Below are 17,047 nucleotides of genomic sequence, written 5' to 3'. Positions count from 1 at the left end.
ACGGAGTACTCGTAAACCTGTCTCCGCTTGGGCTTCCTCACCGGTAAAGACCGTTCAAGACAAGCCAGCCCTGCTCGCGGCATGGAAGTCCAGCCACCAGGTGGGCCGCGATCCAGAGAAGCTTTGAGGAATGAATGCACAGGTGGTACGCACGTTTTGTGTCGGTTCACATTTTGCAGAAAAAGAAACAAGGCCTACCTTCTTAAAGAGGTTTCAATGCATACGATGGCGGCTCATGGGGAATACTGTACGGTCGCAAACCCCTTTCGAGCAAACTCACACGTGAGCAACCTCACGCTTACTCGTATCGTACATAGTATCGCGCATTGCTCCGGCACGACCTGAGTGGCCAATTTATTTCCTCTGCATTATTGCGAACAGCCACTGCTGCTCAGTCGGGCTCCAGCCACTCCTCATTGGGCAACCAGGGTTTCATTGGGAATATTGGGCTAGCCGCCGCACGCGCCAGAATGCTATGCAAATAGTACAACAGAGACACCGACAACCTGCACTGGAAAAATTGCTCATGCTACATATGCATTTCCTTTCTCGCTCCTTTGCCTAATCAGTGTGTTCCGACTTCTTAGACCCCCTTCCCCCTTTCTCCCGAACCTGACGGCCTTCGGGCGCCTCCGTGCTGCCTGTCCATTGTTTTGTCGCTTCGGCTCTGGCTTCGGAGTATCGTGGATAGCACGAACGGTCCTGCTCCACCGATCGCCAGATGCCGATCAGCTTGTTTTTTTCGCCTGCCTTGGTTTTCATGTTCTTGTGTGCGCGTCTCTCACGATCGTACATCATATTCGTACGAGACAGGCAATTGCAAGAAGTAGTCCACAAAAAATGGAATCAACGGTATTCCAAGCATGTACTCCGTCACGCTCAGAAGTACTGCCTGCACGACGCCAGTGCATGCCTTTTTGATCGTATCTTGCCTAGCAACAAGCACCGGCGAGCTTACGACGTACGTCAGAGCTTGTGCCAGCCTTTCGGGCGAGGGTAGCCATTTTTCAGACAAGGACTCCACATAAAAGAACGGCTGAGACAGAAAGCCGTATGTATCTTACGAGTACTCCGTACAAATATGCAAGATACATAATTCGGGGATCCCCTTATACGCCTTCGTTATTACTCGACACGGACGATATTGTTAGCCCCGTCTTGCTAGTGGTAAGATATAATCAATATTATACGGAGTACGTACTCCGTACGAGCACTCCGTATAATCTGTAACACAACCAGTCCACTAATGCATCACACAAGCCACATTACTTATCCGTGTTGATTTCCATGTTTGCCCTTTTGCACAATACGGTCTTAGTGCGCTGTCGTATTTTGTCCACCTCTGTGCTTGAGCTCAGCGTTATCGATGAGCCAATCTATCCGCCCGTCCAAGCGTTTTGTGGGCCAGTGCAACTCGGCCGTATTATTGCCACAGCGGCTGGTGTTTTAACGCTACGACGTATGCTGCATCATAAGATGCATACTCCCGTACGGAGCATCCTTTCCCTATGTACTCGTACAGCGTCAAGCCCTTATCGTCATTTGAATTTCGTCATCGTCCTAACCATTTGAAGAAATAGAGCCGGCGAATGCCGTTGCTGGCTGCCGATGTCTTTTGAGCACGGCTTTCGTCACCTCTCGGCATTGCTATCCCAATCGAGATCCTCCAGCAACACGATACAATCTCGTGCTACGACAAAGCGCTGTGCAATGTTTGGGGGCAAAATGCAAGATCAGACCTGCAGCCTTCAAACACTCGTTCACAAAACTTCTAGACTGGCTTGTGCCATTCAGAGAAGCCTATATCTGCAGCCAATCACATTCCGCGTATCACTGCCACGTTCCACAATGCGTCGTGTTCATAAAATATGCCACGCTTTTTTATAAGAAACAACGCAACTGCTCGTATCACGGAGAAATCGAAAGAGACCGTCGTCGCCAACCTGTCCGAATTGTGGGATGCAATGTGTCGTTTGATTATTCGGGAGGCGGTCAGTTTCCGCCGCCCACTACCACTCCTGGGATTACTTTTCTCACCCCATTCGCCCCTTTTACCTCTTTCCCCCTGTTTTGCTGCCATGGTGAAAGGCAACCCAACAACGACACTAACGAAGCCAAGGCGCTCAATAAACACCTTTCATATGATATTTTGTGACTCGTAAACCTTTCAATACGAGTAAATCAAAGTATATGCAGAGTATTGATTTTGATAAGCATCGAATATGTGATATGTGGAATACAGTCAGGCACTTCCTAGAATTTGCTTGTGAAGGTACCGGATGTACCCGTACATATGTACTGTACTGTACGGAGCAGTATGCTTGATAAGACGAGAAAAATACTGATGAATAATCAGGTATGACCATCGGTAAGATATCAGCTTCCTCCCCTCGAGAGGGCAGTATTTTATATTTCATGTTGCTGGGAAGGAGCTAGCAACGGTTTGGCGACCGGTCGCCGCCATATCTTACATAAGTGAGAGCAAATAATATAAGGCAGTAGCAGTAGTGATGGCCTTTTTTTCTATGCTATGTAGTATGTGGGAGGGCACGGTGCTTGCTGTATGGTAGATCTCGACTCTGCAGCCCAATTGCTGTGATACAAAGGCGCATAAGAGTGGTGAGGTGCCATGTTTCAAACAAGGCAGGGTTTTAACAAATTCTGTTATGGAATACCGTTACGCCCTCGTCATTGGTAAAAGTACAGCCGCGGTCAAAACCCTCCCAAAAAGATCGAGGGCCGCTTCATGTCCCTTGTTGCGTCTACCTTTCTATATATAGTGTACATACCGCGTATCATGGGAATAGTGCTATATTATGACCGGACTAGGAAGACCTCGCCTTATTTCATCTTGAATTTGATTACAGCGTTCGACATCGGTATCCTCCAATCACCTTTGAATACCTAACAAGGAGGCTTCTAGAACGTCTCGTAGATCATTCCTAGTCTTCGCCATCCATACCGCGATTTAGAAGGTACGGTATATATATTTGTCGGCAGGGCAGACGGTTAGGTTAAAGGACTCATACCAATCCTCAAATGTAGTAAATGATATTTACTTTAGGGTCAGATAGCTATTTGAATTTGTGACTGTAGTAATCAAAGCGACCTCTAGAATTTCCCTTCCAATTACACACGAGCATAATAACATAAATATTTAAACTATAACAACCGAGCGTCGAATCAGAGTCACAAGATGGCTTCAATAGGCTTTACAATTCTGGCATGACCTGTCTCTGATACCAATACGTGGGCATCTCCTATTTTCTAAACTAAGATTCCTACATATGTAAAATTAAAGCTTTACATTACTATTGAGCGTCAGGCTGAATTCTTTTCTTTGTGTTTGATATTTGATTGCTATACATGTGGACAAGAGCGGAATCACGATTAAGTCAATTCCTTTTGTGCAGCACACAGGGCATTCCCTCCCATCTCAAGACATGCTGTCATGCCGCGTTCTTCTCCAACAGGAGAGTAACACAGCAAGTCATACTTCTGTCGAAAGAGAGTATCTTTCCCTCATCAGTGTGGCTAAAACAGAACTCCTATCCACCGACAAATTCGTTCGCCGGTATAAAAACACAAGAAGAGAACATTTCCCAGAATTATTTCTTTTCGCATTTTTTTCTTTTCTCCTTCTTTCTCCCAGATTCCTATTTTCCTTTTGTAGAGACAGCGATGTCACTGACATAGAGCATCATTGACGCTGTCAAGAAAGCAAACGGTTTCGAGCGACGAAGAGAGACAGCGTTTACCACTGAGTGCCCTCCTTGGGAGGAGCAGCGTCGTCACCCCACTGGGCACCACCGGTCTCAGCGCTCCACTGCTGGTTGGGAGCAGCATCGTCCCAGCCGGCAGTAGCAGTGGCCGTAGCTGCGCCAGTAGCACCGGCAAAGCCAGCCGGAGCAGCTTCCCAGTCGCCACCACCGAAGGCAGGGGCCTCGGCAACAACGGGCTCCTCCTCGACGGCTGCGAGCTTCTCCTCCTCGGCCTTCTCCTCGGCCTCAGCCTCAGGGTCGCGGTCTGTGCATGTTAGTCAAGTGGTCACAGGAGCGAGAGGGCGACAGAAAACATACAGAAGTACAGATCCACCATGACGTCCCAGGGGGTCTCGCGGTTGAAGATGGTACCGCGCAGACGGAGGACCTCACGGGCCAGCAGCCACCAAACGGCACCAATGGCGTGGCGACCCTTGTTGTTGGTGGGGATGGCAACGTCGACGAAGTCGGTCGGCGAGTCGGTATCGCACAGGGCGATGACGGGGATGTTGACGTAGCTGGCCTCCTTGATGGCCTGGGCGTCGGTGCGCGGGTCCGTCACCACAATGAGGCGCGGCTCCTTGAACGAGCGGGTGATGTAGTTCGTGAACGAACCGGGAGTGAAGCGACCGGCAATGGCCTGAGCACCGGTGTGGGCGGCGAACTTCAAGACGGCGCGCTGACCGTACGGACGAGCGGAGATAACGCAGACATCCGATGGGTTGTCAACAGCGGCGATGATGCGTGCAGCGAGGACGATCTTCTCCCTGAACACAGCTGTCAGCACGATTCTCCAACTCTCACATCTCGAAGTCTACAACTTCTTCGAGCTGCACGTCTCGTGGAACGCTGTACTCGGAAATAGCAAACGTACCAGGTCTTGCCGATGTTGATGACGTTGACACCGTCGGCGCGAGTCTTCCACAGATATGGGTTCATGTGAACCTGCAAGTTCTTGGAGCCGATGTGGCACTGAGCTGCCAGGAGGACCTCGATGTCCTGGCTCGTGGCATTGAAGATAGCGGGAAGGTTGGCGGACGCCATTTTGACAGATTTCTTCCGTAAAGGTAAAAGAAAAGGAGCTGTCAAGAAGTATGGGCAATATGGCGTTTGGCGTTACAAGAGGAAGCCCTGCTAAAGTTCGCGATAGTTTTCTAAATTTATGAGGGGCCGAAATTTTTCCACGAAAAACTATGACAGCCCTATTCGTTAATTTTCTTGTGTGCCGCCCCGCCAGGGTTTTAGAGCTAGACGCCTCACCACGTGACATCGATATCGTGCTAAGTCGGAAATATAATCTGCCGCTGCTGCTATGGAGCTAATTCGTATTGGGAAAGCGCATCTGGCAAAATTTGGGTGGTGGTTCCATCGTCGATACTTCGCACCTTGGTGCCGTAGAAGATACTCGTCATAGAGGCCAATCGACAGCCATGGCGCCCCGTATATCGTGTCCGCAAGGGCTGGCCGTCCTGAACTGTAAGAATAGTCATCTTCTCATACCTTTTATGTGCCAGGCCGAGCGGAGCTGACGCTTGCCGATAGTGTGCCTTCGTCCGGCTGCGAGACGGCCGACCCCGAGCCTGCAACCGCTGATCCAGACGGCCAATCTTTCGCAGAAAGAGAAGAAGCGGATGATGAAGCAAGAGCCTTACAGATGGGCGCAGATACAGGCGCGCAAGGCCGCAAAGGTTGAGCGACAGCAGGAGATCCAAGGCGCACGCGACGCTGCATGGGGCAGTCCCGTGCACGGCATACCGACGACTTTTGTCGAGTCGTTCGACTCGGCCGGTCAGAGACCAGTTTCTACCCCACCCAAGCCGAAGGCTGGGGAAGTACCGGAAGAGCCGCGCGCACTGCCGACGTCTCCGGAGATCCTCAATCACCAATTGTCGCGGACGGAGCTCGACGAGGCCATTGCCATGGCATACCAACTGAGCAAGCCTTTGGGGAATGCTAACCGCATCGTGGTCGACGCCGTAAGCGAGGCACAGGAGCTACGAGAGCATGAGGAGCGGCATGAGAAGGCTGTGATCGCGCTGCAGCGCATTACGTCGCTTGACAACGCCAGCAGCAAGGGCATCAGACATGCCAACATTCGGCGGTGCATAGAGTCCTTTGGTCGCCACAATACCGACAACGTCTTGCGGCCAAAGCCTCGGGCTCCTGGATTGCCACCGCGTGAACATCTTCAACGGGGCGGCCCGGATACGGGATCTCCAGAGGTTCAGATCGCCATTCTGACGGCAAAGATTCGCGTGCTGGCTCGGGCTTTCGAAGGCAGAAAGGGAAACAATGACAAGTTTAACCGGCGGAACCTGAGGTTGCTGTGTCACCGACGGCAGAAACTGATGAAATACTTGGAGAGAAAGGAACGTGGAAGCGAGAGGTGGACGAGCTTGATCGAGACTCTGGGTCTGTCGCCTGCCACCTGGAAAGAGCAGATTTCTGTTTAGGACGAAACGTCTCGGCTCGCCTAGCGTCGCGCCTCAACGTGTATGACGATTACTGACTCACGGCACCGAGAGTATAGAAAAAAAATCAATATAATTCTTCATGTACGATACAGACGGGGCAAAAAATCAAAGTCACCATTCGAAGAACAAACACACGACAGTGCGATATTAATTTCCAACTTCGTTCCTGACGCCGTTCCGTGAAATTCATGGATGCCCTCTCAGAAAGAAAAGGGGCTGGTGGTTGCCTTATGCGTGGGTATTTAAAATACACGGTGTAGGTGGCGGGCCTAGATGGATGACGCGCAATGTATAGGCCAACAACCCAATGCGACTAGAAGACGCTGATGTAGTTGCCGATACGTTCCTTTTGGTTTTGGGCGATGCACTCAGCAATCCACGTGATGTTGCGGGTCTCTTGCTCGCGCAGCTTAACCCATGCGTAGACGATGGCAAACGTGAACTGCCGTGTGAAAGCATTCTTGGAAATCTCCATCTCCTTCTGGTAGAACATGTCTTCTAAGCTCCGTCCATCCGCAGCTGCGCCACCGCCCATGTTGCCGGGGCCAGCGGACCCACCACCAAGGTTGACAGCCTCGAAGAAGCCCTTGTAGTCGGAGACACCATCAACGGCCAGCCGGACGCCTTCCACGTCGTCGGCGCGGGAGAGCATCAAGGTGCCCTCGGGGTACAGGAGGCCGAATGTTGGGTAAAGCTTGTGGCGGTCGGCCTTGGACAGGTCCGTGCCAAACGAGTTGATGGTAATGTTGATGGCGCGGCGGTCTGCCTCAAACTCGAGGATCTCTGACATGACTTCGGATGTTGGTGTGCCGGCCATTTCTGGATGCGTGTTGACAAAGTTGTAGAAGTCCTCGAGATAGTTCTTGTACAGCGTGTTTCGGACAATTTCAATGTTCAGCTCGTCGAGATCCGTGTGGCTCAAGCTACCCTTGAAGTAGGGCGCAAGAGGCGTTTCGATGAGAACGCTGTTGTATAGCTCCTCGATGTTCGTCGCAACGCAGAGGACAGGCATCGTCTCAAACCAGCCGAGTGGGTGGCACCGGTCAAGGAGTTCGCGCGTATCCCTCTCGTGAAGAGTGCCGGTGATAAGCAGAGCGACATTGTCAATCATGTAGCCGTAGGTAAGATAGTCCATGAACTGTGCCAAAGACCCGGACGCGTTCGCACGAACGTAACGGAATTCGGAAACGAGCTTGTCGGTCGTCTTTGCCGCCAAACTAGACGTCGACGGGTTTGGAGGTAGGGAGGCGAGGAAGTCGCCATAAGCAGGACCAAGCTGAAGTTTGAGATCTATCAGGTTACGTTGGTCAGCTAAGACAAGGCACGCGGGGGGGTTCAGATGGCAGATGGAAGTTGAAAACACACCATCAATGTTCTCGCATTGCGTCATGTTGGTGTAGTTGGCATTGGTGAGAAGCCCGTTCCGATAACCTCGGACGATACCCTCGATGTACCTGAGGGATGAAGATTAGCCATCGCACTAGACCTTAATACATAAGAAGCATCTTTCCGCTAATCTCACCCATTGTTGGCGTTGAAGAAAAGGCCTTCCATGTTTGCGACGCCAGATGCACCTGTGGCAGGAGCAATGTGTTTGTTGCTTTAGCTAGTGCTCCAAAAAGCCTCAGGTCAGCTACAAAGCAAGTCAGCAGGCAGTACTCCGTAAGATGGCTAAGATAAAACATGATGACTAATGACTCACACCGTGGCGTACGGAGTACATTATCAGCCACACCGCCCCACTCCAGCAAAATAAAAATGGGTGCAAAAAAGCTCTGGCAGAAAAAAAAGTTTTAGATCTAATGTCAAAAAATTTATTTCCTTCTGCTCCTTCCCTATCAACAACTATTGCGACTTCCACGCAAGAACGCCAAAACTGCAAAAACTGGGCTGGAATTGCTGTAATCGAAAGGAAGGAGCGATTTAGACTACACGATCTACTGTGACCCAAAAATGCCTCTCTTCGTCCTCGCAGAGACAAGTGCAGGGTAAGTCCAGGCAGTCGCGATCGACTTCTTCGAACTCTGTCCCGACGAGGGCACTCTCTGTCCCGTAACCCTTTCCTAATATGATGTCTTTTACAGCTACGGCTTGTTCAAGGCCAAGGACAAGAAGCTTCTTGACCGTGACGACCTAAGCCTTCGGATATCCACCACCGAAAAGATCCACGACGAGTAAGTTCATGCCAACCACCCTTTGTCTCTTGTCTTAAACACCCCGGGCCAAGCAAACATTTTTCCACAATGGAACAAGCAATTGTACTTACAGCACCCTCACCAGGCTTAAGCTTAAGGAGTTTCTGAAGTGGGACAGCGCCTCGGCTGCTATCAACGAGCTCGATGGCCTCATTGATGGCAAGGTGCCACCTTTGCTTGCAAAGTTGCTGGAGAGCGTAAAGGACGAGAAGAAGTTCTCCTTGGCCGTCGCAGATAAGGGACTCGGAGTGTCTCTGTCGAAGCTTCCTGGATTCAACATTACTGCAGTCACCGCAGCTCCTGGCTCTGTGGCCGGTGAGGTGTACCGCGGCATTCGCGAGCACTTGACCGATCTCATTCCTGGCATTGACGATGCCGGCTTCACGACTATGGCTCTGGGTCTGTCCCACTCGCTTTCTCGTCACAAGCTCAAGTTCTCTGCCGACAAGGTTGACGTCATGATCATCCAGGCTGTCGCCCTGCTCGATGATCTGGACAAGGAGCTCAACACTTATGCTATGCGTGTGAAGGAGTGGTACGGCTGGCACTTCCCCGAGCTGGCTAAGATCTTGAACGACAATCTCGCTTACGCCCGGGTAATCATTGCGGTCGGCATGCGTGACAACATCCTGGACGCCGATCTGTCCGAGGTTCTGCCGGAAGAGATCGAGGCCGCGGTCAAGGCAGCTGCTGACGTGAGCATGGGCGCTGACATTGCCGAGGAGGACTTGGAAAACATCAAGCTCCTGGCCGAGCAGGTAGTTTCATACACGCAATACCGCGCACAGCTTGCCAGCTACTTGGAGGCCCGCATGAAGGCCATCGCACCTAACCTGACGGAGATTGTTGGATTCCTCGTCGGCGCTCGCCTCATTGCTCACACCGGCTCGCTCATGAACCTCGCCAAGAGTGCCGGTTCGACCATTCAGATTGTTGGTGCCGAGAAGGCCCTCTTCCGTGCTCTCAAGACCAAGCACTCGACCCCGAAGTATGGTTTGATCTACCACTCGTCGCTCGTGGGCCAGGCAACTGGTCGGAATAAGGGCAAGATCGCACGTCAGGTGGCCGCAAAGGCTGCTATTGCTGTGCGTACTGACGCTCTCGCCGAGTTCGAAGACGATGCCGATGATGAGATTCGCGCCGCCCTGGGTATTGCCGCGAAGGCCAAGCTCGAGATGAACCTGCGGCGCCTAGAAGGCAAGCCATTGACCAAGACCCTCACCATCAACAGCGTCAGCGAAGCACCCGGCAAGTGGGAAGTCAAGGAGGCACGGAAGTACAACATCGACGCCGATGGTCTCACTGGCGATGAACCAGCAGCAGCTGCAGAGAGCACTCCGGCAAAGAAGGAAAAGAAAGACAAGAAGGAGAAGAAGGACAAAAAAGAGAAAAAGAGCCTACCAGCACCGGAGAACTCGGACGACGAGGAGCCGGCTACGAATGGCACCACCAACGGCGCATCAGGTAAGACTTGGACTTCGCCTCTATGCATACAGGTTCAACCGCTAACTTTATGACTAGCACCACGCAAGCTTTCCGAGGAGGATTACGAGCGCCTGGCCGAGGCCGCTGGCATCTCAGTCAATAAGTTGAAGCGCAAGTACGAGCGTGGTGACGTCGAGGTTGACAAGAGCGGTAACCCCATCGTACACAGCAAGAAGGAGCTGAAGAAGCTTCGCAAGACCGAGAAGAAGTCCGAGAAGCCGAGCGAGGACAGCGATGAGGCCGCTGCACCGAGCAAGCGGAAGCGTGATGACGAAGGCGAGAAGCCCAAGAAGAAGAAGAAGAAGAACCACGAGGCATAGTTGTGTCATACTGCCTCCGGTGGTATCGCCTAATTCTTGGTAATTCTTGGCCCCGACCTCATTTGTGACATTTGCTGTCGGTAGCTTTGTACGAGACATCTTTCATCTGGCGTTTGGGAGTAGCTTGGCACGAGGTGGAGTTGGCTCGGCGTGACTTCGTCTGTTGGGTTTTGAAGAATTTTTTGCACATGTGTTCTGGTAACAAAAGCCGATATTTGTATGCCTAGGAGACTTCGTTATCTCTAACCATTATTATGGATTACAAGCGAGTCATCACAGACTCTATTCAGGCAAATACCTAGTCGTTAGCTATCATGTATGCTTACTACTTTGATTTCAATGTTTCGAGTGCTGTATATTCTTATACACGTCGTAAGACAAGTGTAGATTTACCACTGGTATTCTGCCTCGTTTGACCGCCTTCATGTCTACCTCGTCTCTACTCCGTAGTAGCTTTAGTTTGTCGACAAAGAATGGACAACATCGTTCTTAAGCTCAACTCGAAATGGGCGACACCGAAGCGGGAAACCGTTCCAGCGGTAGGCCGAGCAGATCGGATCGCAGTCGTAGTCGCTCGCCCCGACGACGAGACGACAGGCTAGATCGAAACCGCGACTCCAATAGTGAGCGCTTCCGTGAGCGTGATCGCGACCAGGACCGAGGGCGAGACCGAGACCAGGATCGTGACCGGGATCGGGACAGGCCGAAAAAAAAGAGCGGTCGGGGCTTCAAGGTCAAGGAGAAGCGTCAGGACGAAGACGATGGAGAGAGAGCTCGAGTTCGCTCGCCGCGCCGAGACAGTTACCGCGACGGTCCACGGGACAGAGAGCGAGAGCGAGAGCGAGATCGCGAGCGGGATCGAGGTGGGGATCGAGGCGGGGATCGAGGCGGAGATCGGAGCAGAGATCAAGGCCGTGGCCAAGGTCGTGACCGTGATCGCGGACACAACCGCGACAAAAAGGAGAAGACCGATTCTGGACCAGGCGCCAGTGCCGCTAAGAAGAAGACCATTGTGCCTACCGCCAACCAGGAGTTCATGATCGTGCACGTGAATGATAGACTGGGTGAGTTTAAGCTTCGAAGCTGTTGATGTTCTGTTTGTGTTTGCAGTTGCTAACAGCCGCAGGCACCAAGGCGGCGATTCCATGTCTTGGTTCAGATCTGATCAAGCAATTCAAGGTCATGGTGGCGGCACGCATCGGACGAGACCCGAACGAGATCATGCTGCGGCGGCAGGGTGAGCGGCCGTTCAAGGACCACTTGTCGCTGGACGACTACGGAGTCAGCAACGGGGTACAGCTGGACCTGGAGCTGGATACAGGTGACTGAACGTGTGCGGTTTCTTGGAGGACTGCGATATGGAAGAACAGAATGGTTGGATGTTTGGCCTGCTCTCACTGTGTTCGTGCTTTTGACGGACCACGAGCTCGCGATTTGGGTGTCAGAAAGGATGTCTCTCAAAGACTGGTCGTATATTTTAGGTGTTGTTGCTTCTACGGAAATGCCAAGAATACAATCACGTACACTTCAAAAACAGCTGGCATAATACAGAAGCTAGACTGAACCACCTTGACTAAATATGTCCACAAAACCCTGTGCTCTCCCCTTTCAAGGGTGGCCTTAAGGCCGCTGGATTGTGCCACCTCCGACGCGACCAGGCCCTCCTTGCATGTTCTGAACGTTCAGTGATGACGGCTTGTCGACTGGTGCATCCCTCTTCTGAAGGATGACTCCGGCAGGCAAAACCCCACTACCATTGCCGCTGTTGGCTCTCGCTCCGACTCCGATGTTGCCACGTACCGGATCAGATGGACCATTGTTGTGGCCTGGTAGCACTTCGTCTTCATCAATATCTGACGCCGGCGAATCGAAGGGTGTTTCCGGAGACGGCGGATGGCCGTACGGGCGACTTTCGTACCGCTGGTGATGGGACGGAAAGGCTCGAGCCGGCGGAGATGGTGGTAACATCTCATAGCGGCGACCTCCATCACGCATATGCAACGTATATTGTTGGCCAGCTGCTGGGCTGTAGTCACGAGGCTGCAGTGTTCTGATCCAGCCCTGTGACTCGGACTTGGTAGCTTCTCTAATGGTCTGTGTGTTTTGCAGAATGGCATCTGATAAGGGGAGCGAAGCCTGGTTAGTTCTTACGCAGATGGGTATGTCATAATTGAGAGGGAAGAGAGCGCTTACGTTCATGACAGAGACTGTTTCCAGAAATCCGGGCAACGCAGCCGGGCTTGGAGCACTCGTCTAAATAGGAAGTCAGCATATAACCAGGCACATCCAACGGGGGTGTAATAGGTGATGAGAAGTAACGTACGTTCATCGCAGTACAAATGCATGTCCTCTACATTAGAAGCGCAGTCGCCATTGCGGCACAGGTCTAGACATGTCAGTCTCAGAACTTTGGGCAAAATGAAGCAGTAGGCTGCCGGAAAAGGTAGAGAAAGACTTACGGGCCAAGCAGAACTCCTCACGGAGACGCAGGTCCTCTTTCCAGGTCTTGGGGCTCTGGCAGTCAGGCATCCTGCATCGGTCTGATGAAGCACGTTAGCAACGGTCCGAGTTTTTGAGACGGTTGAAAAACACATACGGGCGTTGCAGAACTTCGCCTTATCTTTGCATCCATAGACGCAGTCTCTCTCCGCACAGACATGCTTGCGGCAGTGCATGGCACCCTTTGAACGGAGCCCCTTGCAGCCGTTGTCGGAGCATGTACCATCTATGCAAGTCAATATCAGAACATGAATCTGCTACTTTGGGGCTTTTCGAAGTTCACGCACGAGCGGTACAGAATAGCAGGTAGGCCCTCCTTTCGTAAATTTCAACGATGCCATCGGTACGATCCTTGTCTGTAGAGCCGTTGTTGTCGGGGAGCACAACCCTTGGCCGGTTGCAATTCTTGTCGCTGCATTCAACGTCTGGATAGTGATCAGTAAGTAATGTCCATATAAGAGACAGGCTGACGGAGATAAAAGGCTTACGCTTTTTGCACAGCTTGAAGCCATTGACTGAAAGTTGGGTACAATTGGGGAATTTGCACCCGTCTGTGATTTTATTAGCACAACAATACTAGTTGGTTTGGCTCTCTACACTTTGTTAGTGATGCTTACGTTTGATACAGTATCCTGCCTGACTAGAATCGCTCGGCTCCAGACAGCCTTCGTAGTAGAACCGGTCTATAGAGGAAGCATATGTGAGAACGGGCATTGAAGTAGGCAATGGCTTGGAGATATGAGTCGCTCACGCTTCAGACAATATCGACCGAACTTATCTGGTGCCACTTCGTCACACAGCATATTGCAGTTAGACTTAGAACAGCTGTCTGCAATTGTATGATTAGTACCATGGAACAGCTTCAAGATACTCTGTATCTAAGACAAGGTTGATCGGCAAAAGTGACAACATACGCTTCGAGCAGTATTCTTTACGCGAAAAGCTGTTGTCCCGTTCATTGTACTGCGGATCAAAGTATTGCTCTTTACATCGGAAGCAGTTCTGAACCGTGCACACCATATCTGTACCGTGTCAATTAGTCACTAAATGCACTACACACGGGGCTTTTTCATTCTCACGTTCGTGACAGAAAGTGTCAAATCCAGGCTTCTTGTTGGTGCAATCAGTGGTGCCGAAGAAGAACTTGCAGGTGTCTTTGGCAAACTCGTTGTTAAAAATGCTTCAGCTGCAAAATAAATTTCCACGTTACCCACCAAATTGTACTCACGTTCTTCGCAGTATCGGGAGGGCTTGGCGTATGGTGACGGATGCGAGCCACTCGGACGTTTCTGGCTCGAGTTTGTCTTCTTGCTCGTTCTGTAGAAGCAGTGACATAAACGCGATAGTTGCTTCGCCTCGCTTGCCGTTTTGTTCACTCAAGTTATCCAGGACGCTGTTGTCAGAATGTCCGAGCTTGATCATAATTTCTCTATACTCGGCCAGAGCTTTCCAATGCAACAGCTGGCCAATCGATTTGTCCTCCGCATGTTTCCATACCACCGGTTTACCACAGTCTGAGGATTCGCACCTCCGATTGCCCATGTTCATCCTGCCTGCGTTCATTTTGCATAAACGTCAGACCAGAAGGTCCAGATGCTTAAAAAACAGAGTGAAGCTGAACAAAGAAAAGCAATATTTGAAGGGGTACCGCAAGCGCCTATATTGGGAATATGCTGCAGAAACAGTAATTTATATTTGACGATGATAGCTCAAGTATGCCGGGGATATTAGGAGAAGAAGAAGAGAGGCCGACTCAAAGAAAGACATACGTTATTTAAACAGTCGAACAGTCGGGAGATGAGAAAGCAAAAGACTGTAGACCTTACGAAAGTTCTACGTTTTATACCCTGCCCCTCGGGCGACCGGCCTCATTTTTGCGATCGAATCAAGCACAAGGTCAGCAAAGCAAAGCTATAACACAACACCCTGATAGTGCCTAAAATGTCTAGTAATAATTGGCTATCGACGTGTCTTCCTTTACATTACGGCTCTGTAGTGGCTGCATCTCAAAAGTGCAGCATTTGTACGGAGTACACGAGGCTGCAGATTTGTTGCCCGACAGCACCACTCCACCGTCTTTCTCATACTCGTTGCTCACCTTGTCTTGTTGTACGACTGAAGATACCTTACACAAAAACAATTTGCCACCTCTTTCACCGGCAACTCAATGGAAGCCACGAAGCAATCCATATCCACAGGGCATACAATCGTATCACTCAGCGACGTGTGTCGGGCGTAGATTCGTAACCTGAAAAAGTTTCATCCAAGCTGCAGGGCGTAAATAATTGATATTATTCTAACCCAACATTTTTCCATCCAACAAAAGCAATGGAGATTCAACTAACTCGTTCTTGTCGATGGCAAGAAAAAAGAAAGCTCATTTGAGTTTGCACGTGACTACGCGCCTGCTTACACACGCGTGCCTTTCCAATCGACCGCTGATTCGTCACTTCAGCAGCAAGAGGTTGTGACTCAAATGCATCCCCCCTTTCTCAAAACATCCGTAGCAACGAGCGGGTTGACGCCATATATATACGGCTGCTTGTCGACGAGGCTGAGAAATGTGTGTGCTGCAATTCTTCATCTTCTACACAAGCATCTGAAAAGTCGGCTCAAAACACTTCCGTCAGGCAACTAAAGCAGAGACATCATGCTAGCTTCCACCAAGACGACAGACATGGTCGATTCAGTAGGGCTTACTACTACGGCCACGGCTGCCCCAATCACAACGGTGGTATTGGCCACTACACCGTCGCCCAGGGACCGGACGCTGAAGCAAATTGCCGCTTCTGGGAGGTCGGCCTTTGAGCAACGCGTCTGGTCGCTGCTCTGCCAAATCCCCACAGGACAGGTCACGACATACGGAATCATGGCAGCCTACCTAGGCTCATCGCCGCGAGCGGTGGGCAATGCAATGCGACGCAATCTGTTTGCACCAATGGTGCCGTGCCACCGCTGCATAGCCACCGGCGGTGGCCTGGGCGGGTTCAAAGGCGTTGGACCGGAGCGAAAGAGAGGGCAGAAAGTGGGCAGCAAGCAGCAGGCGGTGAAAGAGGGCATCACGTTGGCTGAGAAGCGCTCTCTCCTGCGGATGGAGGGCGTGCGGTTTGACAGCAAAGGCCGTGTGCTAGGAACACCCTTCCAGGCATTCCGAGAAACCGGGAGATAAGGATATCACGTGTACGGGAGGTTGGCTGTCGGGGGATGAAAGGCTCACGTTGTATTTGTAAGCTGCGGTCTCCAAAAGTCTATTACATCATGCGTGCTACTGCAAACTAAGTGTAGTCCAGACGCATGAAGCACCCTGTTCCTGCCGCTTAGCTCCGCTACGGCGAACAGCTCGACTACGTAGATTGCTTCCAAGTTTGCCGGCTGTTCGGGTCCTTTTCTTGCCGCATGGTTTCGGGCATTTTCCGCGCGTTTCTCGGAGAAGGATCCCGACCAGAGCGAATGAACGTTGCTGCGTGTTTTGCATGGATCATTGATTGCTCTTGTACAGAGTGATATTGTACAATTCTTCTGCAAAGAATTTTTTCAAAAGGAACAGAATCGTCATATAAAACAGGCGGTGCGTTTGTGCTCTTCTTGCTACTTATCATAACCTCGGCATGTACTCGTACGCCCTTCCCCTTTCTCGCCCATTGAGGTCTGATGCGTAATAGTCTAGTCGATCTAGGCGTTGGGCTCACCGTGCGAGGTTTGTAGTTGAGCTGACCAATCTGGCCGAACATCGGGGAGGGCGCTTGCTGTTAGCTGCCTTGGCCCTGCGCAGACTTACATTGCCGGCGCGTTTACCGCCGGGCATGCAACGCTCACCCCAAAGTTTCCTCCCACACTTCTCGTTAGAAACGGTGTGCGTCAAGGTTTACTTACCTTTTCGTCAAAAGACCGCCACGGCTAGACTTGTTTTCTGTGCGTACGGAAAGGGCTCGTAATAGGCGTTTATTGATTTATGACGCCCGTGTGCTCCGTAGTGGGGTAGAAAAAGGCACGCTCTGTATTTCCGGTACGGAGTATTACAGTGCCTGTACAGTCCTTATAGTGGGGTTTATGTGGCGAGCGTGGGGTCTTCTCTATTGTCAGTGGCTTTGACTAATTGTGGTATGTACGAAGGTTGGTCTACTAGGGGGCCGGTATGCGCCTTTTCCCACATTGTCGCTGTTTTCGCTCTGAGGCCACGGTAAAATTTCTCTCTCTAGGGAACGGGGCCATTTTCGTTTCTTTTCTTTCTCTTCATCAGCCCATCAATTATACTCGTCGCCAGACGCACATTCGACGGTCACTGGATATCTCGACCTGCGTGGGAAAGCTCG

At 51.3% G+C, this 17,047-nt stretch overlaps 7 protein-coding genes across 7 annotated transcripts; 4 read left to right on the top strand and 3 right to left on the bottom strand.

The window, feature by feature from the left end:
• Positions 1-3,754: 3,754 nt before the first annotated feature.
• CMQ_4215 (40S ribosomal protein s0) lies at positions 3,755-4,805 on the bottom strand (the record flags this gene model as incomplete). Its single annotated transcript, XM_014320153.1, has 3 exons — positions 3,755-4,026; positions 4,080-4,528; positions 4,636-4,805. The coding sequence occupies 3 exons, from the start codon at positions 4,803-4,805 to the stop codon at positions 3,755-3,757; spliced, it is 891 nt and encodes a 296-aa protein (XP_014175628.1).
• A 386-nt stretch (positions 4,806-5,191) lies between these two features.
• On the top strand, positions 5,192-6,214 carry CMQ_3506 (ribosomal protein; the record flags this gene model as incomplete). Its single annotated transcript, XM_014319444.1, has 2 exons — positions 5,192-5,237; positions 5,304-6,214. The coding sequence occupies 2 exons, from the start codon at positions 5,192-5,194 to the stop codon at positions 6,212-6,214; spliced, it is 957 nt and encodes a 318-aa protein (XP_014174919.1).
• Positions 6,215-6,548: 334 nt separating this feature from the next.
• CMQ_3527 (vacuolar ATP synthase subunit d) lies at positions 6,549-7,789 on the bottom strand (the record flags this gene model as incomplete). Its single annotated transcript, XM_014319465.1, has 3 exons — positions 6,549-7,525; positions 7,601-7,689; positions 7,758-7,789. 3 exons carry the CDS (start codon positions 7,787-7,789, stop codon positions 6,549-6,551), a joined length of 1,098 nt encoding a protein of 365 aa, XP_014174940.1.
• Positions 7,790-8,188: 399 nt separating this feature from the next.
• CMQ_3838 (nucleolar protein nop5) lies at positions 8,189-10,235 on the top strand (the record flags this gene model as incomplete). The annotated part of the gene is made up of 4 exons (XM_014319776.1): positions 8,189-8,223; positions 8,320-8,409; positions 8,516-9,894; positions 9,952-10,235. The coding sequence occupies 4 exons, from the start codon at positions 8,189-8,191 to the stop codon at positions 10,233-10,235; spliced, it is 1,788 nt and encodes a 595-aa protein (XP_014175251.1).
• Positions 10,236-10,740: 505 nt separating this feature from the next.
• Positions 10,741-11,564, top strand: CMQ_3505 (ubiquitin-like protein; the record flags this gene model as incomplete). The annotated part of the gene is made up of 2 exons (XM_014319443.1): positions 10,741-11,299; positions 11,362-11,564. The coding sequence occupies 2 exons, from the start codon at positions 10,741-10,743 to the stop codon at positions 11,562-11,564; spliced, it is 762 nt and encodes a 253-aa protein (XP_014174918.1).
• Positions 11,565-11,855: 291 nt separating this feature from the next.
• Positions 11,856-12,764, bottom strand: CMQ_4086 (uncharacterized protein; the record flags this gene model as incomplete). Its single annotated transcript, XM_014320024.1, has 4 exons — positions 11,856-12,352; positions 12,429-12,488; positions 12,559-12,621; positions 12,695-12,764. 4 exons carry the CDS (start codon positions 12,762-12,764, stop codon positions 11,856-11,858), a joined length of 690 nt encoding a protein of 229 aa, XP_014175499.1.
• A 2,620-nt stretch (positions 12,765-15,384) lies between these two features.
• CMQ_3706 (methylated-DNA-protein-cysteine methyltransferase) lies at positions 15,385-15,903 on the top strand (the record flags this gene model as incomplete). The annotated part of the gene is made up of 1 exon (XM_014319644.1): positions 15,385-15,903. The coding sequence occupies one exon, from the start codon at positions 15,385-15,387 to the stop codon at positions 15,901-15,903; it is 519 nt and encodes a 172-aa protein (XP_014175119.1).
• Positions 15,904-17,047: the final 1,144 nt, after the last annotated feature.

This window comes from Grosmannia clavigera (assembly GCF_000143105.1).
Source record: "Grosmannia clavigera kw1407 unplaced genomic scaffold GCSC_113, whole genome shotgun sequence".
Lineage (NCBI taxonomy): Eukaryota > Fungi > Ascomycota > Sordariomycetes > Ophiostomatales > Ophiostomataceae > Leptographium > Leptographium clavigerum.
Note: the sequence above shows the minus strand (reverse complement) of the source record. Positions and strands in the feature narration are given on the sequence as shown.